Raw genomic sequence first — 24,447 nt, 5'->3', positions numbered from 1 at the left:
GAGTGAGCTCTGCAGAATAACCCATCTCTGCAAACCAGGATGCTCTTTGTGTGTATTAAACAAGATATAATAATGAGCTGCTGGTATGCAGATTTGTTCACCTTTGGACAGAGCTGGGTCAGCAGCGTTCCCCTTATTTACACTCTTTTATGCTAAACTGAGTTAGCCAGCTGCTGCGGGTTCACATTTAACACTGACATGCATGGATCACCTTCAAAATTAGCCAGCAAATAAATAAGCATTTCTCCTAAAAGGGTAAATGTATTCCTCTGACGAATAAAAAGCGAAGATGTGATTTTGTTTCATTACTTCTTCGTGAGCGTTTTAGAGGGCTACCTGTCCTCTGGATGGGAGACGCTGGTCTGATACGGGCTTAATCAGAAAAAGAGTATCTGGGAGCTTTGTTATTTAGACAAAAGTCAACATTTATTAGTCTGAAGTGTGCTCACGCATCAACATAGTCCAGAATACACGGTTCAGATCGTTGCATCCACACCCAAATATTCATTTTTCATTTATAGATATACAATAAGGAATATAACAAAATATGCATATCACCATCAAAACAGCCCTCAGAAAATGAGGACATCCATCTACAGAGTCAGAGGAAAACTCTGTACTCTGGTCATACCATCTAAAAAGCTGCGTTAGCACTGTTGAAACTCCACTGATAACTTCTCAGAAGACGTAGTCCCCCAGCCGAGGCTAAATGATATGGAAGAGTTGTCGTCTCTTAATGTGGCTCCGGTTGTGGTGAGAAGCATTCATGATTTATTAGAGTTCCTCCCCGTTAGTCTGAGTGTTATATTTATAAATGTGACTGAGACATTCTGGCAACTCACAGAGGAGTCCTGACATATTAATAAAGTTGTAGTCCCCCTCTTTGATTTATCAACAAAATGTGACAATTTAAAAGCGAACACCATCAGAAAACATTACTGTGGACAACGTGTATCTGCTTTACAAGAAAAAGTGTCGTTCAGACGAGGTTAAGGTTTAACTGTGATCCCCCAGTCGGAGGATATACTGTAGTATGTACACACCATTGATATAAAAAGCAAACTACCGGCTCAATTTATTTTCTTAATAAATTAAAAAATTAAATCAATACAAATTCTGTGTCAACATCGAGGCATATGTAAGTCCTTAAATCTTCTGTCTCATCTGTTTCCAGTGCAACTGAAGATGTCAATAAACCTGATGTCAAAAATGAGGAGGGGGCAACCATGTTGACTAACAGATGTCTTACACACACGTATGTGATATACAAGGTCTCTTATGCTTTCATTCAGCTGAGACAACTGGCATATAAGCTCTATCTCTGGACACCAGCCAGCGCTAAACACACTTGCTCCCTGTTCTGCTCCTCCTCCTCCTCCTTCATTTTGGCGAGCGGTGGCCTTTATTCACATGAAGAGGAGGAGAGGCAGTGACGTGCGTGGAGGTTTGGCTGGGTTTGGCTGGGTTGGTGCTGGGGATGTACCCCCCTTCCTCCCCATTACCGCACAGACCAGGGATTCCAGCGTAGGCCATCTGTGAGGGATGAGGAAACATGGAGGTGGCAGCTTCTCTCAACAGGAGCAGTTCCCGCAGCCCTTCACACTGTTGAGGATCTCCTCCTGCAATTTCTTCCTCTCCTCCTCCTTCTGGGACAGACGCTCGGCCGGCGGCTCGGCCGAGTTCTTGCCGCTGTTGAGGACTCTGTTGTTCTGGGTGTTCCAGAGGTCCGCGTACAAGCTGCCCGGGGTGCTGAGGAGGGTGTGGTGTGTGCCTCGCTCTGCCACTTTACCCTGGCAGGGGAAGGGAGGAAGAAGAACCAGGGGAAAAAGAAAAACAAATAAGCAAAAAAAGTGCTTCACACAAAGTGAAAATAACGGGGCCAGAAACGCAGACTCCTATAGTTAGCATCTCTTCATGACCACACAGCGCTGACCACACTCTCTGCGGAGAGTCAGCTCCCCCCTAGAATCCCTGCCGCCTCCCCAACAACTGTTGCATTCCTCTCGCCGAAACACGGACTCGCAGACACACGCGCGCGCACACACACACAACAAACACACATCCCTCCCACACAGTCGAACAACAAATGAAGGCACCCCCTTCCCCCACCTCCCATGAGCATGCAGAGGTGTTGGCAACATCTTTAGCGCGCCCAAGATGAGCATGTGACTGCTTCCGCTCGTTATTTTAATGAGCACCCCAGGCAGTCCTCTGCTGGTGACACCCGCAAACGCCATGGCGACATCACACGCAAACATGCCTCCTCGCCACGACCCTCTGATCTCTGCCATCTGACTCTGGATCCATGGAACGACACATGCTCAACTCGCCACAGTTCAAAGAATCCTCTTCTCATTTTTATCCCATCTGACTACAGCACTGGTGGAAAATGTCACTTCACCTGTGTTACATTTTATATTAACTCTTACTTTCCGGATAATAACCAACTTCCCTCCGTCTCTTTTGTGGTTTAGAGTGTCTCCAAGCCCTACCCATTACATGCTGCAGCGTTTTTCTATTCAGCTTTTCTTCACAGGGGCAATCCACAGAAAATATTCACTGCTCCTACATGTTAAAACAATCTTGTACGCGTCTCCATGGCTCCCCCAACCTCGGTGAAAACACATTTGACCAAAAACAGCATAGAAAAGCCGCTTGAGTTGTGATCTCCACTGAAAGACATGTTTAGTCCTGGAGAAGGCCTCATCAGTGTCTGGGAAGCCGGCCCATACATTATTAGTCACCGAGACAAACAAGACACGCCATCTGACCAAAACAGCCAGTCGAGTCTGACTGCTTTAATGAGCCCTTATGGATAAAATAATACATTCACTTCTACCAACAGTGTCCTGTTGTTGTTGAAGTTAATGAGAAAAACTAAACAAAGCATGTTTTCATCGTGCACGTCGAAGAAAGGTAACTGAGAATAAATGAGTGCCAAAAAACGGAGGCAACTTGCTAAATTCTTGTTGCTGGCAGACACAGTGGGCTGAAGGTTAGGCAGAGGGCAAGTCATCGTCCTTCCCTTCAGTGTAAAACCGGCTAATTGGATTGGCAATTAACACGGTGCATGTTTATACTTGGACACTCTCAACTGTCACATAATTTCCTATTCATGGTACTGACATCACAGCTGAAAATGTTAATCAGAGAAGGTACGAGATCAAGTAAAAAAAAAATAAATAAGTGGACGAGTTCTTACCTCACTGAGCACTATGATCTCATCTGCGTCTACGATTGTTGAAAGCCTGTGGGCGATGAACACTGATGTCCTGTCCTTCACCATCCCCCTCATTGAACTCAGGATGTTCTGGAAGCGCACAAAGACAAATAACATTATCCCTGGGTTAAGCTTTACAACAGTTTCCCCTAATCTAAAGGAAAATAGTTCACAGTTTGCAATAATGTGGATTCTGAAAACAATACTAAGGGAAAAAAAGCACATGAATGACAGGATATATATGAAATATACTCCCAAAGTTTGAGGCTAAGTCAACACAATGTTGCTCAGCAACATCCACCTTCATATGCTTTATTTCCAGTGTTTACATATGATAATGTAAAAAAACACAATGATGGAAAAACATCAGAAATCTTAATTAACAGCTACCATCTACTGCCCCACTCTTCTCCCTGAAGTTCGGAGAGGGCACGCTGAACTTTCTCATTAACTGTAACATTTACAAAGACTGCGTGGTTTAGGCTGAGCTGGAGATTAGGAAGGAGAAAACAGTGGCAGGTGGCAAGGGAGAACATGGGGGTGGTGTGTGTGTGCGTGTGTGTGGGGTGTGTGTTGGGGGGTGTGTGTCGCAGCAGGTATGTGACGCAGGAGTGAGGTGAATTATTGTGTTTCTACATCAGGTGACTGAGTGGGAGTTTGTTCTGCTAAACGAGTAGGCAGTCACGACGAGGTGTCAACCTGTACGTGCAGCAGAGAACGGGCATTTGTGGGTACATCATGCATGCGCGCTAGTGTCTGTCAGTGTGTTCGTTCATCGTCGGCCCAACCTCTTCAGTGATGGAGTCGAGGGAGGATGTGGCTTCGTCATACAGGAGGATGGGTGGATTCTTTAGTATAGCGCGGGCGATGGCGACGCGTTGCTTCTCCCCTCCTGAAACGTACAAGAGACGCCATAAACATCAGGCTAAATCCAGAAGATTTAAAATACGTCAAGTTTCTGTCTGGGTCTCCTCGCCAGATAATTACCTCAAACAGAGGGTCTGCACAGACAATACCAATGCTACGGGCTTCAGTCTGGCACAACAGAACCTTCATTTAATTGTGACGAAAAATCAGCAGGACTCAAAGATTTCTCCCACTGTGTTTGACTCTGCCTTTATTGCATATGAGCCGTGTGTGGCCTCTTGAAAGCAAGCGGCATTCAGCGAGTGTAAATATTGCTGGCAGTGGAGAGCAGCAATGAAGGAAGTTAGGAGCCTCAGAGCCCAGACTGCCCCTTTCCTGATCCCCCCTCCTCCTCCTCTTCCTCCTCCTCTCACAAACTCGCTGGCAGCTGTCACGTACAGCAGCAGTGAAATTAATGAGAAGTTAGTCATGTCTTTATTTTGTCCGTTCTCTCACTCACTTAGTCACTCCACATAAAGAAATCTGTGCTGCCAGTAATTGCATCTTGACTGTTGAGTGAAACTGCTCACACACTGTGTGCATACGTGGACTAAATGAGTTGCGGAGTGATGCTAGGGGCCTAATGCTACAGTCTTGTGTAGATCAAATGAGGCTGACTTCAACTGTACTTGCCATTAAACAAGTTCACACACTAATTGAAGAAAATGATAAAATAATGATGGTGCAGCCTGAGATTAATCACAGTTTTAGAAACTATTTCAAATGCCATGTCTTTGCAGAGATTGTAACGTCATTTAGAGCTGTGCAGACTCAAATCTCCCAAGGCTTCTTCACAGAGTCCAGGTTATTATGTGGTTGCAGTCCTTTCTCACAGCATACCATACTGAAACTACTGAATATACAAAGGACCATAAAATTATTAAAATATTTGGAATTTACATGTCTCAAGAAAAACACATTAAACAGCCCAATCTGGTAATATTCTCTAGCTCCAAAAGAATTTTTAGTGGACGTATAAAGTCAGTAACCTCCACACAGGTGGAGTTAATCACATTACCAATGGACACGGTCCACTACGTTTCAGAAGCGGCTTAAATACTGTGGTATGTTCAGAATAATCAAGTGACATTTTTCCATGGGTAACATATCAGTTAATCTATCTTTATGAGGAATCTTATTAAATAACCAAATGGAAGTTTGTTCAGTGTATAAATTGTGTTTTTCTGAGCCGCCGTTTGTCCAAGGCAGCAGATGAAGGACATTTAAGAGGCATTAGGAACTCCTGTACATAATATAATGTCTCCTATCTGAAATGTATAGTTTGCCTTTGGTACTGCCAGTATTATAAATGATAATGATTACAATGTGTTTTAGCTGTTGGAACTAAAACCGTCTTAACTTCACAACCTTTTTATCCTTTTATAATAATGCAACGCCTCAAACCATAAATAAATAAATCATCACACAACTAAACTGCGTGGCCAAAAAAAAGTCACCTAAAAAAAAAAGGTCACACACTCTAATATTTCGTTGGTTAGCTTTGATTACAGCACACATTCGCTGCAGGAATTGTTTCGATAAGCTTCTGCAATGTCACAAGATTTATTTCCATCCGGTGTTGCATTAATTTTTAACCAAGATCTTCTATTGATGATGGGAGAGTCTGACCACTGTGGAAATGCTCTTACTTTCACTATCAAATACAGCCCTGAGTTCTAGTGTTGTTTTTCCTTCCATTTGATTTCACCAAACGTTTAAGTAATCGCCAGTCACGATTTTAGTATTTTCTTCAATCTCCTTAAATGTTTTCTCTGCTTGATGCATGCCAGTGATTTGACCCTTCTCAAACAGACTAACATCTTTTCCACGACTATGGGAAGTTTCTTTAGACATGGTTGTTTAAGAAATGAGAAGCTGCTCATTGCATCAGTTGGGGTTGAAAGATAATCACCCATGCAGGCAGTGTGTTTTTATAATGAATTAATTCTGGTGTGGCTTTTACAGGTGTATAGTTGATTTTTTCTTTTATAATAGTAATTTGTTTGATTTTAGATTGTTAGTTGGACAAAAACCCAATTTGAGCATGAAATAAATAAGAATTAGAGGATGATGCAGAACAACAGCTGGTCTGAACATCATTGTACGATATTAATAATATTATATTAAATATAAATCATGAAATGACCTTGCTCTTCCTGAGTTTCTATGTTCCATTAAACCAATACCAGCAATTTATTTGAGATAGAACCGGTTCTTTTGTGTTTCAGTTTAGTATACTATCCAGGGGAAAAGACAAAACACACAGCTCTTTCACTGGCTCGTGTGGAGAGACCATATTTAAACAGTAGGCACAGTGGTGCAGCAAACCTGACAGCTTGAGGCCCCGCTCCCCAACCTGGGTGTCATAGCCATGGGGCATCCTGAGGATAGCATCATGGATGCCTGCTAGACGCGCCACTTGGTACACATCCTCTGGTGTAGCGTTGATGTTCCCGTACTGCAGGTTGTAGAAGATGGTGTTGTGGAACAGAACAGCATCCTGACAACAACATGGTTGGGGGAGGGGGGGGGGAGAGAAGAAAAAAAAATGAGGCTTCGGAGAATATTTCTGTTGCAGTAGAGACAGAAACAGAGGACTGCAGACACAAAGACGAGAATAAGAGGGAGAAAGAGAAAGCATGCATATGACAAAAATATGTTTATGTACCATCTGTTCAGAACAGCCTCTGAGCTCACTGCAGTAAAATCTGAATTCAGCTTATTTCTACAGCCACTGGTAGCTATTAATATTAAATTGTTCTATGCTGCCCCCTTGTTGTGTGCAATCATCAATAATATCTCTTATGTTACATCTATTACTTGAGGACAATGGTGTACATACAATGCATTGGTGGTGTGTGTGTATATCTATATATATATCGCTATATATGTATATTTATAGATATATAGTGTTGATAAAATGATTTTTGCATTCCTGTTTTTAATTTATTTTATTGTGTTGGAGTGTCTCAGACCTGAGGTACAACCCCCAAAGCCTTCCTCAAGCTGTCAAGGCTGACGTCTCGGATATTCTGCCCCGCTACGTAGATGTTCCCCCGCTGGGGCTCAAAGAAGCGGAACAACAGCCGCACAATGGTGCTCTTCCTGCAACCAGACGCGGAACCAATCGTCAGCATTATTCTGCGAGCTGTGAGCTGCACCCCCACTGTCTACTGATGACATCTGATGATAAGGCCGTCCGTACATGCAAATGAGATGACACACACCTGGCTCAAGTTTTGACAATCAGTGTGCTTTTCTGAGAGGTGACCTACCCTGATCCGCTGCCACCGACGACTGCCACTTTCTTTCCAGCGGGCACCTCGAAGGACACGCCGTTCAAGACTTTCTGGCCCTCGAGGTATTCAAAATAGACGTCCTCAAAGCGGATGGTGGCCTCCTGTGGTGTGATGGATAATGGTGGGGCCAGGTCCCTCTCCTAGTAGAAACAATTAGAGGGTTAAAAACTAAAAAGTGGAAAGAAAAGAGACAGATACAGAAGCGCCACTGGCAGAGAAGCCTCGACATGATGCAATGCTACTCCAACACCTTGTAAAGAGGCATAATGCGGGAGCATGGAGCCTACACGTACAGCATAAAGCAGAGACATTCACAGCAAAAGGCCGTCTGATTTGTAACGCGCTGCCCTTCACGGTGACTGAAAGATCAATAAGCATGAAAACTTTCCATACATACTGAGCTCAGGCATAGTGCAGAGATGCAGCCAAGGTCAGCAGCGAACAAAACACTGTCCTTCGTCCTAGAGTAAAAGCCTGTTGTGCTCTATTTCTATACCATCTAATAGCAACATAATCACCCACAATCCACCTCAGTCAATTAATACAAATAACTCGTAGTCCATTAGTATAAACAGATGATAATTTCCACACCCCTCAACGTAGAAAAAAAAAATGATGTTTTGTTATTTTTTTGGTGCCGTTTCAAGAGAGGAGGAGTTTTAAATTATTTTACATCTACATAATAGGCCAATGTGTTCCACGCACACACACACACACGCGCACACACAAAAAGCATTCAGACAGTAATGGCCCGCTGGGCAGTGCCGTTCCACAGGGATTCACAATGGAAAGGAATATTACTGATGAGTGAAAAATAACTGGACAGATTCATTTCTCCTCGTGTAATTACAGGCTGGAGATGGGGATGGCCTTCATATTGTCAGGCAGCAGGCACATGTTTAAGTGCACTCTCTGCATGCAAGATGGGCCGTTGTGTAAGAAAAAAAAAAAAAGATAAATGCAATAAAATGTCCCACAAAGATAGCTATTACACTGAAGTGTAAATATGAGGGTTATATATTTAAAATGTCTAATGACGAAGTGTTTTAAAGGTGCGTTTATAGACACAGAACACGTGTGTTGTGCCGCAAACGCATATAAAGAGCAGCAGCTGTTGGTTGGGACCAGGACTGAGACAGTTATTCAATTAATCCATTGGTAGAGTAATCACTCAACCATTATTTTTTATTATGATTGAATTATTTCTTCATTTCTAAGAATGAAAATGGTGGTTAATTGCAGACCTAGCTGGCGTGGGCAATCAAAAACAAGAGTCCGTTCAAGAACATTAATGAAACAGAGGCAAAAATGAACCTTAAGAGGCTGCCACCTACTTCCCTACTACTAACCACTGACTGGTAGCTAGATTTGTGAGTAGCTAATGAGTTACTGGCCTTTCTTTAAAAGCCTTATATTAGTCTATGGGCAAATTTGCATGAACGCACAAACTTTAATCAAGCGCCATTCATCTGAACACAGTTTGACCTTTCCTTTCACACCTTGCCCAGTCACTCTTTCTGTCTTTTCCCAATCAGTGGTAAACTAAACCACCCTACTTTAACAAGCTTGTGTTGTATTATTAGTGTAACCTAACAGACAAATAAACAAATTAACTGCAACACTGGACTGAAATAAATAATTTACACAAAGAAAAACAATATCTCTAGCTATCTCTATCTATCTATCTATTTATCTACTATGAAATCAGTCTAAATTATTAACGCACTAATTAAAATGTTAATAGTTCCAAGCTTTTTAATATCTAAATATGAATATAAATTAAATGCAAAGCAGAAGCCTGTCACAGATCTGAAGGGATTTGTCATAATATCAACATGCAGGTCAGATTATTGCAGCAAGTCGTGTCATGCATTACACATGGCAATAGATGAGGAAGCACCCGGGTGACATCAAGCATGTAATTACTACGTTTGACTGCAACCTATCATTTTTTACAGCACATGTGGATAGGTTAGTCATGCAGCAGTAAAAAAAAAAAAAAAAATAACTCAGTCCTGTGTTAAATCTCTAACCATTTGGTCAATTATACAGTCAGTGTTGCTGACGAAGAAAGGGCCTGATCCCCGTGTTAACGCTCTACTGTCTGCAATTTTTGTCTTTTCTGTTAGAGCGTTTAAGTACCTTGATTTTGGTGTCGATGTTGAGGAGGGTGAAGAGAGTGTGCATGTCTATTAGTGCCTGCCTGGTCTCTCTGTACACTGTACCCAGGAAGTTGAGAGGGAGGGATAGCTGAAAGAGTAGACCATTCACCATAACCAGGTCTCCTACGGTCATTGTACCTGCAAGATGGCAACAAAACAGCTTACAGTACTGTACACAACCCAGTCCCACTGTATCATACATGTATTCTTGGAAGCCAGATCCAAAACATAACACTCCAACCTTTTTTTCTTTCAAGTAGTAAAAGCAGACAAAGCATCTCTACCCCCCTGTGATTTCATTTTCTGCATCAAGGCTGTTTTATTTTCTATTCATGCCACTTTTTCATGCTTGCTGTGCTTTGTTCTCGTTTAGTTTCTATTATACAGTTCAGTCAGGGTTTTATTTGTCAGTTTCATCTGTCCATTTGATTTTCAGGTGTTTTTATTATTATTTTTTTTTTTAAAGCTTTCCTTTTTTCAAATCTTATTTTCTCCGGGCTGAAGTGAATTCAGGTCAGGTGAGGTACTGTTCACCTTTACTCTTGGATGCTATTACAACAGTCATGCTTTATGTCTTGAAAGAATGATTTCCCAGAAATCTCCTCAACTTTAACCCACATTTTCTCATCACCAACTAAAAACTCCAGACCCGCTCACCTGCTGCGATGCCCTTGCTGGCCAGCAACATGATGCCGGTGAGGCCGACGCTGAAGATGGCACTCTGGCCAAAGTTGAGCATGGCAAGCGTGGATGTTGTTTTTAGGGATGACGACTCGTAGATCTTCAGGAATGCGTCGTACTTTTCAGCTTCGTACTTCTCATTGTTGAAGTACTGTGGCGGTACAAGAGAAACATGATGAGAAAGAGGAGAGAAGTAAGCACAGACCGTGGAGACAACGCAAGGATTCACAAAAGGATAGGAAGTGTAGGATGAGGGAGAACGAGGGAGAGACACAAATATGGTTGAGGTTAGAGGTTAAGGAAGCATGGAGAGCAGTGTCAGGCAGATAGACACTTTAGCACAGCCTGCCTCAAGGCTGCATTTGTTCTCAGTGACCGCTCTGGGCATAGTCTGGGACTCGGTTGGCCTCTAAAGCACTTTTTCATGTCTCTGTATCTTCATCTGCTCCCAACAGATTTTAAACGATGTAGAGGGCGATAGAGCAAAATCCACAGCCCGCTTTGCAAACCGGTCTAGATCTGAAGCACTGGCAGAGCCTAGCGATTGTGGCAAAACAATAGTCAGAAATCTTATACAGTTATCACTGGAGGGAAAGCCAAATCATCGCTTGCAAGTTAAACAAGAACCCGCTGCAGAGTTTTCATCACTGGCGCCGTCATCACCCTCAGTATTTACATGTGTAGCAGCTTCCACAGACACCTACTTTGCAGAGCACGGATAGCTCTCTTCAGTGTAATGCAACACAAGCAGTACTAATTCTAATTAAGACATACAGCTATCATTTAGCAAGAAAAGGCCTCATGAATCAGTCACAAGCACATCTCTTATATTGAGCACATAAAACGACAGCATAATCATAACAACAGACCTCCTCAGCTCTGCTGCCAATTACTTAATATTGTTGCTGTGCTGCTGTTTGTTTAGTTTGCATTATTCTTCCCCTGCTCTGGTTAAGTGGGCGATTTGCTTCTCCAGCTAACGGCAGTGAGGCTGTGCAGCTACCGACTTGCCACTGATTTGCATATAAGGAAATGCAGCGAATCAGAGAGAGAGAAAGAGAGAGAAAGACAAGAAAGTAGCACATGGAGGACAAACCGAAGCAGCGCAAGGCACCGTGTTCAGGTTCTCATCCAGCCCTTTGTGAAAGTGGAACGGATTTCTGAGTGGGCGGAGATCTAATTACATATGCACACTCACAGCTCAGAGTGATGCTAAATCTGGCCGCATTGACACAGATGACACAAAATAACACAGAACAAACCGTTAAGAAAAACAAGACAGAAAATAATACAGCAAAGAAAATAACATGGTAACCGAAATATATCTGGAACGGCCGACTAATCACCCAAAACTTGATGGTGGTTACGTCTGTATGTGTATAACGCGTTTACTTAGAAAGAGCCCTAAAACACCAAAAGATGCAGATTAAAAATAACCATAAAGTAATGTTTACAGACCAAATCACACATGCCAGGTGTCTGTGAGTCTCACATGCACCCATAAACAACCCCGGCTCTCAGCTGACATTTCTATTCTAAATAAAACCTCCAATGGCAGCCACCTTTCAGTCCAAAACTATAATTGAGACACAATTTTGGGTCAGTGACTAACCCAGGAAAATAGTCCTGAATGTCCAGTGATAAATGTCTCATTGTTTGGAGCGACTGGAGTGACATTTACAAAAAAATGGGTGGACAATTTCACACTGAGAGAAGAAGAGCATCGCTGAGAATGAGGGAGAGTGAGAGAGAGAGGGAGACAAAGAAAGAAGAAAAAGGTAGAAATCTGGCAAACTGCGTGTTTTCTGAATGTGTTAGAGCTGAAATGATTAATTAATCTATCGACAGAATATGAATCAACTATTTTGAGCTTAATTTTTCAAATAAAAATGCTAAATAATTCCAGTTCTTCTTACTGTGCTATTTATTTGGGTAACATAATTCTGAGATTAAGGATTTGTTTTTTAGTATTTTTGGCATTTTTTGCCATTAAAACATTTATTAGTAAGTAAATGTCAGTGGTTTACAGTAGAAATCATATGTACACATTTATTTGTTTAAATAACTGTTACTGTATGATCTCTATTAACATAATTAAGTTTTAACATACCCTCAGTTGCCAGTTTATTAGGTACACTAGTGAAATACATTCTAATATAATGAGCCCTGCATTAAATCTCATCTTCATGCAGGTTATAGTGTTCAGCATTGGCTTAAAATAACTGAGGGAGCTGCTGAGTCAACTGTGCTATTTATTTTGGAGGCTGTTTGTAATACTATGCATCTATTGTCTAAATGATTCAGTTCAACAGCACCACAAACTACATCCACCAAAATGAGCATCCAGCTGAATTACCACCTTTTATTACACTGTCAACATAAACTGAACATTATAACAGTTATGAAGGGGGATTTAGTGCAAGACTGTTATTAGACTTGTTTAAAATCCCACACTCTGCTTTGGTAAAAACAAAGAAGTGAGAACTGTGACCCACATCATCTAGATCAGTGATACCCAACCCCCCGGGCCGCGTACCGGTACCGGTCCGTGGGTCATTTGGTACCGGGCCGCACAGAGATAATAAATAACTTCCATTATTTCCGTTTGATTTATTATCTGAGTCTGAATGATGTTTTATTTTGAAAAATGACCAGATTCTCTCCATTACATCCGTCTATGACTCACTCTTGACGCATGTCAAGGCCTCGAGACCATAGATCACGTGATACGTCCTGAGATCGCAAATGACGGGGGCCTTAAACGTCTGTTCGAGACAACAACTCTGCCGGTGTTCTGGATTAAAGTCATGGCAGAATACCTGGAGATAGCCACAACAGCATTGAAAACGCTGTTGCCATTTCCGACATCTTGTCTGTGTGAAGCAGGGTTTTCTGCAGTGACAGCAACCAAAACAAAATTACGGAGCAGACTGGACATAAGCAACACACTTCGAGTTTCATTGTTTCCCATTACCCCAAGATGGGACCGTCTCGTTGGAGCAAAACAAGCGCAGGGCTCCCACTGATTCAGTGCTATTGCTAGTAGCTAGTATTTTCATGCACTTTTTGTTTTTGTGGTGTGTCTTATTTTGAAGGCATGTTTTAACGTTACCATAGCGACCAGAGAGCGTTGGGGCAGAGAGGATGTTACTCATGTCATGTTCTGTTGCTGGTGTGACGTTATTAGGACGCTGCTAATAAAGTTGCACATGAATACACAGTGGATTTACGTTTATTATTATTATTATTTTATAGAGAAAATACTACAGTTTTTATGCCGATCTTATCATTTTATTTTGTTTTTATCTGCTACACCTTCCGGCTGTCTGACATTAAACCGGTCCGTGGCGCAAAAAAGGTTGGGGGCCACTGATCTAGATGAGCGAGATACATTAATCAATGACACTGATTGTTGGTCAACCATCAATGATTCAGATTAAGATCCTACTTCTAAGGGCAAAGATTTGATTATAATGGTCCAGTTTATACAGGAAAGTACGCTTTCAGTAATTTTAGTGGCAACATACACCGATCAGGCATAACATTATGACCACTGACAGGTGACGTAAATAACCATCTTGTGCTGATGCAATGTCCTGCTGGGAAACTTCTGGACCTGGCATTCACGTGGATGTTACTTAGACCCTAACCCTATGTACCACCCACCTAGACCAGACCAGACCAGACCCCCACCCAGCAGAATGCAGCCTGACACAGGGACACGCTTTAGGAACAACTCAAAAAAAACATGAAGAACAGCACAAGGTGTTGACCTGGCCTCCAAATTCACTAGATCCCAAACTGATCAAGTATCTGTGGGATGCACTGGAACAAGTCTGATCCACAGAGGCCCCTCTCCTCAACCCATAGGACCCAAAAGCCCCGACTAACTACATTCTGTAGCTAGACACCCACAGGACACCCTCAGAAGGCCCGTGTCTATTCCCTGATGAGTCAAAACCGTTTTGGAGGCACAAGGGAGACCTACACAATATTAGGCCTGATCAGTGTAGAGAATATTAGTATTTGAAATCTTATCATATTGAATAGATAGATAGATAGATAGATAGATAGATACTTTATTAATCCCGAGGGAAATTCAAGATCACTCTATCACTCTATATGAAGATGTTTTTCAAATCGTAATCTCAACCAAGGTCTATGGGCTTATATTGTTGAGACACAGCTCTGTAATAGGTTGATAACCGATACAGGGGCTGGCTATGACGACCCTAAATTCCACTGTTCTCAAAGAGATTGTCAAAAAGATTTCAGATGTTTACGTAGCATGAGACACAGAGAGGGATTAAAAGGCAAATTGTGACAGTGGCAATCATGCCAGTGAAACACTATTATCTCAGACAAGCAAATATTTGTTCACATCATTGTGCCGGGCTTAAGTGAGCAGGAGGAAGAAGAGCAGCAAGCAGGAGATAAAAGGGAAGGATTGACGCAGGGGGAGGGGTGGGAGTCGAGGAGGACTTAAAAAGGGGTGTATGATAGCTGTGTGTACGTGAGCACATGTGTGATTGTTTGTGTGTGTGTGGGCTGAAACTCACCTTAACGGTTTCATAGTTGAGCAGCGAGTCAATAGCTGCATTGCCCGCATCGTTGTCAGCTTTGTTCATTTCTATCCGGAAACGAGTCCTGCGTGCGGAGACACGTTTCGGCCAATTAGTGACCATTTTAACGGCGGAGACACAGAACGATTTACCGAATGTCTTTTACACACAGAAGATAGTAGCAAAATCCTCCCTCATACCTCCACTGAGTCACAAGAATCGTGAAAGCTGCATATGTTGACAAGGTTCCCAAGGCCACTGCTGCAAACTGTCCACCGCACTTGTAATACTGGGGAATGAAAAGAAGAAGAAAAAAGAGTCGGGACAAAGGATCTTTTACATAATGTAACTCAACAAGCTCTGTGATAAAAAGTCAAGCGACCACATAACACCGCCAGATTTCTGTGTTCATTATACATGAAATCACACGGTATTTTGAGAAGGTACTGTTTTTGACCATTCCACTATGAAATTGAGTGTTACAAATGGACGGGAAACTACAAGAAGTAATCGTGCTAATGCTTTAGCTATTTGGGCAATGGAGTCTGCCGTCATTGCAGGCAATCTGACATTACGGTCCAGAATGGAGTAATAGCATGAAGCTATAGATGAGCCAATTCTTTCAGTGGTGGCCAAGGAGGGGTGGCGGGGGCGGGGGGGGGGGGGGGGGGGCATCTGTTTAGGGCATACTCTGCAGGAGGACATTAAGCTGCTACAAAGCATTGGGATTCATCACTGACACTAATGGACTCTGTGTTTCCACTAAAAGTTCACAGGGATTCATATTCCATTTAGAATGTAAATGAGACAATATCCCCGAAATTAATTTACGGACAATCTGCTACGAAGAGTGTCAAGGTGATGGAAGGTCCTGAGCTAACATTAAGGACTGAAATGGCAACGGCAACAAGAAATAAAAGCCACAAATTTTAAGTAGTGTTTCTAGTAGCATGCTACAACAACAAAGCTTGTGATTACCATCAACACTGCCTTGATTTAGCCCTGGAACTCACCAGAATAGAACTGACAAGGGCCATCTCGAAGACTGTGGGTCCTAGATTGAAGACGAGAGCACTGAGGACAAAGGAGATGCCCCGTGTGCCGCGGTCGATGGCCTTGGACAGCGCCCCCGTCTGTCGGCTGAGATGGAAACCCAGATCCAGATTGTGCAAGTGGAGGAAGACGTTCTTGGCTATGCGACGGATGGAGCTCTGGGCCACCTTGCCGAACACAGTGTTCCTCAGCTCGTTGAAGAGGGCTGAACAAGCCCGTGAGGCACCATCTGGGATAGCGGAGGAGACGGAGAGTTTAGGACACCTGCTGTGAAAATCGGGGAGGTTTTAACAGCAGGGCCATCAAGTGAGAATCTATCGTCATCTTAAATACTGAAGACTGTTATGAAGCAGCAAAACAAGAATCTGACCCATACTTTTTTCCTGTCCTATTAGAAGTAATACAGCATATTGAGGCAGCTGAGAATAGACAGGTTTTAAGGACATCGACTGCTCTGAAGGGAAATACTGTTTGAGGTGGCAGGACAGGTCTTTCAAATCATCTCCTGTCTGCTAGCCCTGCAGTGCTGCAACAGCCCTGCGTCTGTAATTACAGAGCAGGATGCTGTCTGAAACCTCGCTACTATGGCGGGCCGGCACACTGCAGACTGAAGAAAAGGAGGGTGCACAAAAGTGTTGTGTGCAAGTGAGCAGAATACTAGAAGAGGTAGATGAGGTTTAGCAAGACTGTGATGGAAAAAATGTCAATAAAATTCACAATGGTTAGAGACTGGCTCTAAATGATGAGGGTGGATGTTAGCAGCATAGCTTTTCTGTAATTTATTTTTGTTATTGCATGAACGGGGAGTTGTTTTGAAGAAAGATAACCGAAAAGCTGCAAAACCAAAGAAGTTCAGTCCAAACAAATTACCCAGTGTAATACTTAAAAAAAAGTCAATTATTTAATCTCTCACACTGCTCATAAATTGTTATACAACCAGGTGGCTAGCATGACTGTCACAAATCGATATTAGTCTGTGTTTGAATGACACATGGTCTTCCTGTGGTGATTTCGCCGAGTTGTGTGAACACATGACTTGTCTGCCGAGACCAAAGTCAGGGTAATAATCGCTCTGTCTGCCGGTCTTCATGGGGCTGTAATGTGGCGTTAAATAGGAATGCTCATCTAATGAACAATGTGTCCACATCTGACAAGGTAGGATGAGCACTGTGCAACCTTTTCAGCCAAATTACACCAGTCACTGCAGGCTCCAAGCACCAGGTCCTGGGTGTCACGAAGAAGGAATAAAAAAAAAAATCTTCTATATTGGAAATGCCTGCATTCTTATTATACATGTACCATTAGTGTGCAAGGCCTAAGTGAGCTCATTAAAATAAGTGGCCACTGTTCTAGGTGTACATTGCATCCAAGCTGGTCTCAGGAAAGGCCTTGCAGTGGGTGTCAAGTTCACGATGTTTATTCATTTTTACCACTTTTCATCACCAGCTCAGAGAGAAACTACTCTAATCAGGAGGGAACTAAACATTCACATTTCACCCCTCGCTCCCTTTTTTTTTTTTTTACTTGCTTGCCCATTTGGAAAAAGAGCGAGAAAAAAAAGAAGTACTCTCAAGAAATTAAGTGAAAGAGACATCCCTGGCCTCACTAAAAACATATCCAACCTCTTTCAAAGGACATTTCTTTTCCTTTGCTTTAGGAACGCATCCACCTCCGTTTGCCTTGGGAGCACACAAGTATCACACTGAAAAGTCGTCAGTACTCACAAGAGGGTCGTGTGGATTAAAAGAAGTGAACTCTGATGCAGAACGAAGCTCATAGTGTAAACAATGAGAGGGAGAAGCGAACGATGGGGAGCGGCATTGATATGAATGTGTTGCGAAAGGTCAACCTGTAGATAATAGGCAGTCCCATAGTCCCCTCTGATGAGCATGGCACCTGCCAGTGCAGTACAAGTCTGGGACTTACAGCCAATCAGCACAGCCGTTGCCATGGTAGCCACAGTGCTTGGCGCGTCATTCAGGTTCAGCATGTGTCCCGACATCTGGTTAAGCTCGTCCACTGCATACTTAAACATGAAGGGCACGATCACATTGGTGATCTGGAAAGGCAGAGAGAGAGAGAGAGGGAGGGAAGGAAACATTCAGATAAGAGGAGAAAAAAAAAAAAAAAAAAGAGAGCGGTGGAAACGGTTTCAAATAGCCTATTACGCAGACATATGCTCGATGCAGCCTATTGCCATTTTTCTAGTTCTCTGCGGTGCCTCTCTATGCATGCACACCAATCATACCAAGAATAGTTTACGAGGTACATCCGATGCCACCTATTCAGGTGCATTCAAGTATACCTATGTATAGTATGCTGTGTGAACGTGCATTCATGCACATGTACTCTTCTTGACTGGCTGTGCTGGTGCTGGTGAGGAGGCTGGAGCTTCCTGCTAATGGAATTGAAATGGTTATTAGGGCTAATTAAAAGCACAGGGACAGCTGTGTGACTCAGGCTGGGCGGTCCGCTGCACATTAGGACAGAGAGAACACAGCAAAGCATTTTCATTTGAAACCCATTTCATTTGAACCTCTTCACCTAACATAGCGGAGGGTTGCCTTTTGTTCTTTCGCTCCTGTCGATTTCCGAATAAGTACAATTTCGATAAAATAGCTACAATGATGTAAAAAAAATAACACATAAAGAACAAACCCACACCAGGACACCTAATAATGCACCATTTAAACCGCAAAAGCTACATCTCCAGGGTTCTTGCTGTATACACTTGGGTATTACTCAGACAATAGAAGTCCTCCGAGTCCCTCAAGGAAAAACAATATCTGCCACTTTGCTACCAAGACAACAGAACATGACACAAAAATAGCCTGAGCCTATTATCAGAGGGCCAAAACATGTCCTCAATTTTACGACTAATGCATGATAAGGTTGGATGCACTCTTTTAATCCATTAACGACCAACGCCGAGATTAAATCGGCAATATGTCAATCTGTACCTGGCAGTGTGTCATCCTGTAATAGAGAGGCTGTGTCAAGTAGAGGAGAAAAGGCTTCAGGCTATAAAGAATCAGCTTAAGCTTATAGTATGGCATACAGGCAGGCAGGCAGGCAGAGAGGGCAACAAAACAAGAGCTTGTGTATAATCATTTATTTGAAATGAAAATGTCAATGATAATGTGGCTGGCAGAGGTGTGATGCACTGTAACCACATAATTATTCAGTTGATTTAAAAATTGCAACCACACTGCTGGTGGTTTCGGTTCAACCAGACAAACTGGAGAAATCGAGGTTAACTCCAGCCAAGCAGGAAAATAGGGGGAGAAGATTGGCTTGCATGTGCGTGTTCTCTCCTCCTTAGCACACACTAGAGGGAGCCATGCTGAGTGGCAGCAGGACATGCTTATTTAGGAGCTGTGAATTTGTGATTGTTTTCCAGGGTGTAAATTAGAGACCATCAACAAAGGAAGAGGAACTACATCACACACTGATTGATGCATGCAATTATTTATTTTAGCAAAATGCTATCAGTTTTAAATGCACATTGATTTCTTAGTTTTACGTGGGTTCTTTACCCAGTGCAATCACCTATGGTAAGTGCTCATGCTGTTTGAGCAAAAGGCGGTCAAAGCAGAGAGGTTATCTGATTACGCAAAGAAGGATTTTTAATAACCCCGTCTTACAATGTTTTGATGTTGGTTTTCAATAAAACACCACTATAGTTGAAAAAGACAACGGCATCATGGGTAGGTAATTTTCAAAATTATCAATTTTATGATGTCTACAAAATGATGTAGGCAGTTCATAAAGCAGTGATTACAGTTTATGGTTGGTCTGGAAAGACTCGATGGCCACTACAGACATTTAGACAAAATGACGCAGCGGGCTAGGGGTCAACCATGACAACAAAAGACTTTCTTTGAGCAGTTGATTATAAGTTGGTAAACGCGTTATTATTATTAGATATATTATTAAAACTTTTTTCTCCTGTCATTTACAGAGATGCGTTTAGACTTCTAAAATGCTAAGAAATAAGACATTTGTCTGTCATTTGTGAAACTAGAGGTCAACTTTATGCACATTCATTATTATGTTCTGATGTAACTAAGGAATACCTCTGCAATTCAAAATAGCAAGCAAATGCACAACATAATATTATAACTGCAATTATTAGGCTTTAATTCTGCAAACGTGATTGCTTGTTCCCTTCCAGAGTTACTAAATACTATTTGGTCACTAGTGCTTTTCTGTATGAGTGGCCAAATCTCAGCTGTAGGAATTCAGACCATCTTACCAGAGAAAAGATGCATCACATGACCGTGCTTTTCATACCAGAATTGCCAAAAAACAATGATGTGCTGCTGCCAAACCAGTGATCCTGTGGCCTTCCCTGACATGAGTTAGTGTTTAGGAGGCTTTGTGCCTGTTCAGGCTTATTGGTTGAACACCGTCATTCTTTCTTGAATTCTTGCCTCAGAGACGGCATGAATTTAAAAGACTGATCTCTGACACTAATCTTGTGGGTTTAATTCATGTCAGCAGCAACCTTGGATCATCCCTTCTCTTGTTCAGCGTACTCCACGGTTTCACTGTAAAAAGGTACGGCTGCTTTTTCAATGCAAGACCCAGTCAAAAAAAAAAAGAGGCTCTGGATATCTGCAGCTACTTACAAGATTTATTATTCTTATTAGGAATTTGGGTATTGTTTATTCACCAACGGAGGAAAAATTAATAATTGCCTTTTCCAATTATCAATTCTCTATGATGCATCCCTTTTGAATACAGGGACAAATTAAAACAAGCAGCAACACGCAAGACTGACTCTGAAGCTGTTGGAATGGATGATGAGTGAAGCCTGGAGTGGGTGTTATGTAAGCTACCACAAAGCTAATGATGGCCAACAAGGCCATCAATAGCTCCTATAATCAGCACAGTTTATTTCATCTAAACATCTTACTGGAGTCTTTCAGCTTGATCAAGATGTATCTGAGAATATCGAAGTCTTAATGAAATAAAGGAGGGCGTTAGCTGTTGTTAAAACTTTTACTTTGAGGGGGAAGAAATCAACAAAGCAGAAGTGAGAAGTATGACTAAAGTAAGGACAAAAATGATACATAGACTGGAGCAACTTCCTTAATGTTAAGGGAATAAATGTGTCTCTCAATCACACATCAGGTTTATATTACAAAAAAATAAAAAGAAATAAATGGGAAAGATGCCATTAAATTTAATAAACGTGACTTGTCCACTGACCTTGGCTCCAGCGAGCAAGCCCAGAGAGATGGCAACACGGGCCCGCAGGTCTGGTCTGTCCTTTGGCCAAACGTAAGACAGCATTGCTGACAGGATCTGGGTTGAATTCACCTCCTTCAGCTGTGAAGAAGAAATGATAACAACACTTCTTATTAGATCACAGAGTGTTGGTTTTAGAAATCAGTCCGTCTTGAAAAACACATGTCAAGTGTGTACAACTGTAATTACTAAAATGTGAACTTTACAACTTGCCATATGTTTTCCAGTATTGGCAACTAGCTTGCATTTTCCATTCAGTGTGACAATCACAATAACCTCTGGGCAGACACAAGAAACATCAAATGTCAACGGGGGTCCCCCGGGAGATCTGGCAGCAGCAACGACAGGAGAGTCTCCAGGTGGACTTGGGGATCCAGTCTGACACGACAAGTCCCAGGAGACACCTGGGCTGTCATCCCAGCTAAAGCTGAGAGCCCACTGGTGCCAACATGGCTGTTTACCTACACTCCGACACACATCTGCCACAGGGACTCTCCGCAGGCCAAAGGATATGCAGTAATTCCTCTAATCCACTCAATATGGTGGCCCCCCGTGTTACAACTCTGCTGTATGGCAGCACCTCCGAGCAAATTACAGTGAATGTGCCCAACACCTGCTTTTAATCAAATACTATCAAGCAATATGTGACGCTGTGAAGGAAGGACTAACAAACAGTTTAACGTATTATTGAAGTTTTCTGAACCATGAGTGAAGGAGGAAACAGAAGAAGAAAGACTAAGACAGCTTTCGGTTAAAGTTAAACTGTCCTTTACTTAAATACAACATTTTAAGCTGTAAACTGCAAAAATACAACTTTGTATTGCTTTTAAATGAGCACAGATGACACAAAAGTTACTTAATCTATCAGCCGTATGTACAAGCATGAACAGGTACACGGCCAGTGAGTAGCAACTGAAGTTTTGCTCAAGTGCTTGTTGTCATCATACATTTACAAAATAAGCTGGTGAGGAAAACACGTGTGATTGGCCGGAGCATCAAAAGAGCTCATTAAGGCCATGAAAAACGCTGAAGCCGGTTTAAATTTAAGCTGGACATCACATGCGTCACACAGCGTCAAATGTCTGACGTCGGTTTATAGCTTCATATCGGCAGCTTCCACTGAAAATGACTTGCAGCCTTTTGCAAGAGTTCAATCAGTCGTGTGGACATAGCTTTAGAAAGCTAACACAGTCACCCCAACACAAAGGCTAGATAACAATGAATTGATAAACAGATATATCAGCAAAGACAGCAAAGTTTTATCTGTACAAAGTTGAGGATTGCAACTGTAACCGAAAGGATCTTATCATATTAAAGTAAACATAAATCTATACTGACTATACCCACTGGTTTTAGGCAGAGTACACTGTATTAAAATGAGAGCTTTGTTTGTTTTAGCTCTCAAACACAGCAACAACAACAAAAAAAAAAAAAGTGTTTCTCTGAATAATTTCAACTCACCACATTTTTTGGATTTGCACTTAGACCTCCTCCCGCATGTCCGTGCCAACATGTCCGTTTGTCCGTCACCTGCAAATGCTGTGAAAACATAATAAACTGTTATTCTATGTTTGATTGTGATCACACAGACACTGACTCTTGATATGTTTCTCAAGCACACTTACTTTTGCCGCCTCCAAAATCTGACGACTGTTTGTGCTCCCGTTTGTGTTCCATGTTGCTGTTCGTAGGAGGGGAGGGGACGTTAACTGAAACACAAGAGACGGCTCATTTGACTGATATTTCTCATCGCTTCATTCGAATGTTTAAATATTCAGACACGCTAATAACTGACTGCAATTGCACTTTATTCCAACAGAAACAAACACAGACAGAACAGTTTCTTCCCTGTGCACTTTCACCAAAGTTCTCATAGTTTAAAGTCAACACAGGTCCAAGTTCAAAGGTTATGCAAAGATGGGAAAAGAGCTGAATAGAGGAGACGCTGGTTGAGCTGCAGGACTGATTTGAGAAGGTGCCATTAATGCTATGAAAGCGTTCTGTAAATGTGCGACTAGCAGACACTGTAAAACATCTATAGGATCCACTTCAAACCACGTTCAAATCGTTTCAAAACCCGTGGAAAATAAAAACTCAACTTGAGCAGCCACGGTTTATGCAGGAGGAAACCGACTAACACGCCTACAGAGGTTGAATGCTTCATAATGCAAAACGGGTGTGGGTGGTTTGACTATGTTTAAGCCACATTTACAATAAGACTCTAACAAAACATGCGTATCTTTATTGATGTGTGAGTGGGCAAATATTGAATACTTTTATTTCCTTGAAGACACTGAATCACTGAATATTTTGCTTATCTCTGATGACCTGGCACATTATGCAAACAGATTCTGTATGAAATACTGGCAAACCCCACTGAGCTGGGAGCTTATTGGGTAAGACCAGCTACAACTAATGCAACGATCTCACAGACATAAATGGACGGATGGATGACAAAATAACAGAAAAACTTACAAAACAACTAATTGTGACCCCCCCAGAAATAGACATAACCTGAATCACTGCTATATTTAAAACAAACTAAATTCATGCTGTGCTTTATGATAAAGAGTTAATTAAGAGGCTGGTGGCTGGGTAATAGTAAAAGTACCATATCATCTTATACCAGTCTGTCAACACCAGTTGTCCGGGTGGGACAGACAACCTTATCTAACTTGTCAGTAATAACACGTGACTGAGCCCACTGTCATGCTACATGGTTAGCACACGCTGATTACCGGCTGCTATTGTTAAGAAAACAAATATATGTGTTATATTATCCGTTCACTTGACATTCTGTCACAATTCAAGGTACATTTCACGCATTTGTAACCACTGACAACGATGGTAAATAGCCAATGTCAACAGAGGTAACTGAACTAAGTTGTTAAGTTAGCCGGTTAGCTAGCCGTGTCGTCCAGAGCAAACTTAGAAGAATGGTCAACAAACAGTATATTAACATGACAGCGAACGGACTTTCAAATAAACGTGAAACTTAAGCCAAATAATTAATCCTGGCTTCCCTGGAAGTTACTTAGAAATACTTTGCATCTCTGCCCTTGCGTGGTGGTGACTGCCGCACCAAAAACACCGTGTCCTCTCCAAAGCGACCGCCGCCTCACTCACCACATATGTACTTTGGCGTTTATGGTCCGTCCCGTGATCAGCTCGACTTTTGTTCCAAACGTGATACGAGCTCGTCTGTCGGATAATAAACGCCAGTTTTCGCCTTTGAAAGTGAAAGCCGCATTTCAGCGGTGCCAACATCGGCGCCATGTTGAGGAAAGTAGAAAGGCGGTTAGTCAACACGC

At 42.2% G+C, this 24,447-nt stretch overlaps 1 protein-coding gene across 1 annotated transcript; it reads right to left on the bottom strand.

Annotated features, from left to right (window-relative positions):
* Nucleotides 1–24,417, bottom strand: abcb7 (ATP-binding cassette, sub-family B (MDR/TAP), member 7). Its single transcript, XM_084549638.1, has 16 exons — nt 24,263–24,417; nt 22,762–22,845; nt 22,598–22,675; nt 21,098–21,217; nt 17,810–17,942; nt 15,844–16,112; nt 15,031–15,119; nt 14,828–14,915; nt 10,245–10,419; nt 9,568–9,725; nt 7,402–7,565; nt 7,102–7,231; nt 6,455–6,626; nt 4,009–4,112; nt 3,203–3,310; nt 1–1,790 (listed from the first exon to the last, which is right to left on the bottom strand). Exons 1-16 carry the CDS (start codon nt 24,410–24,412, stop codon nt 1,572–1,574), a joined length of 2,241 nt encoding a protein of 746 aa, XP_084405764.1. The 5' UTR covers nt 24,413–24,417; the 3' UTR covers nt 1–1,571.
* Nucleotides 24,418–24,447: the final 30 nt, after the last annotated feature.

Source organism: Chelon labrosus, assembly GCF_963514085.1.
Source record: "Chelon labrosus genome assembly, chromosome: 8".
NCBI lineage: Eukaryota > Metazoa > Chordata > Actinopteri > Mugiliformes > Mugilidae > Chelon > Chelon labrosus.
Note: the sequence above shows the minus strand (reverse complement) of the source record. Positions and strands in the feature narration are given on the sequence as shown.